Here is a 1,477-nt window from a genome sequence, read left to right as displayed (position 1 = left end):
TCAGCCTGGTCTATAATTTTACATAGACCCTTTCTCAAAAAACCACACCATTTGTGTGACATCTCTGACATTGTTTGGCTATTCATCGGCCATGGAGAAAAACTCAAATCAGACCATTGAATTTCCCTCTCTGAAACACATTCAGACATAGCCTTGAGTTTTCTCTTGACTCATAAATTCCATAATCTGTTATGGCCATATGGGCAAATCTCCTCTTTATTTTGACCTCCATGAGGTTTACTATGGCCATGGGATCGTCAACTATAAAACAAGGCACAGACATACTTTTCATTCTTGCACCCCAAAGTTGAAGAAGGGATGCATACTTTATTTGAGATTTTCCATTTTATGGTTCAGTCCCCCAAATTTTTCTGTGACTGGCCCAAAATTGGGGGACCTGTTCTAATCCAAGTGCATTCTATCAAATTGAGAAAATATGGTATACAGCATTGAAGAACCTGTTAGCTCCTCTTTGTGTAATTTAGAATATATTGCCCTTCTCATTTGTGTTTAGTTTATTTACCATATGATATTTCTAGGTCCACTTTGTCAGATGTCCACAGCTCCTTACAGCAGTGCTCGGACCACCAGGCCATCATGTCTTCCCTAAACACTTCTGCTCAGGTCAAAGGTCCCCTGGCATCCTTACAGGGTCAAGGTCAGAGGTCAGTCAACTCTCTTTATTCTCCAGATTGCTATTATGGTACGTTGTAGAACATAGTAGTGGCAGTGGCAGGCCTAAGGGGCATGTTCGGGCATGACGCACCTGCTTACACGAGTCAGGGGTAGGAGGAACCCCTTACATCCTTGGTCGGAAGTCCTCCTAGGAGACGGATACTCCGAACAACAAAGCTGCATCTGCTGAAGCCGTCTCACATGTGGCATACAGTTCTGTCCCTGTGAGACTTCGTGTGCCAGTAGGCGATAGGGTGGAGAAGGAATTGCACACCCCTCCTTCACCATGAATTGTGCAGGTCAGGCAAACAGGTTGCCAAACCCAACGGCAAAATGCCTGTTTGCCTGTCGAAAAATTTGACAGGAAAATGATCACACACACACAAAAAAAAAGTATTTATCCAAAACTCCTGTCTCCAATTAGTTTGTAATTTCCAGATCATTTACTAGGTGGTGATAGGTTTGAAGGCTGATAGCCGGTAGAAAGTGACCATACCAGAATGGCTATCACATCAGAATATATGCCACAGGCCTTCTACTATTCAAAAATAACAAGGAGAATTTGCCACCTTGGAGGGTAATGATATCTGAAATTTGGGGCCCTGGCCCATGGACTATTCGGTATAATTAATGAATTTGAAATTAAAATTAAATGACAGTACTTCGTGACTCTGAATACCTAAAATAAATGTATTTCATGTGTCTCTAACATGAGCAGAAATGACACAGAAGCTTGTTGAAGTTAATGCCAGGACTGTCTTTTATGCCTGATGAACCCATGGACACTTGTTTATCTGTATCT

The 1,477-nt window shown here is 42.0% G+C and overlaps 1 protein-coding gene across 1 annotated transcript in view; it reads left to right on the top strand.

Annotated features, from left to right (window-relative positions):
• LOC118426097 (protein HIRA-like) overlaps nucleotides 1-1,477 on the top strand; it is a 41,716-nt gene that overhangs the window by 33,444 nt on the left and 6,795 nt on the right. Inside the window, exon 27 of the mRNA XM_035835356.1 lies at nucleotides 540-703. Within this exon, the coding sequence (XP_035691249.1) occupies nucleotides 540-703 (164 nt within the window). The remainder of the gene's footprint in view (nucleotides 1-539; nucleotides 704-1,477) is intronic.

Source organism: Branchiostoma floridae, chromosome 11, assembly GCF_000003815.2.
Source record: "Branchiostoma floridae strain S238N-H82 chromosome 11, Bfl_VNyyK, whole genome shotgun sequence".
Classification (NCBI taxonomy): domain Eukaryota; kingdom Metazoa; phylum Chordata; class Leptocardii; order Amphioxiformes; family Branchiostomatidae; genus Branchiostoma; species Branchiostoma floridae.
This window is presented reverse-complemented; position numbering and strand designations above follow the sequence as displayed.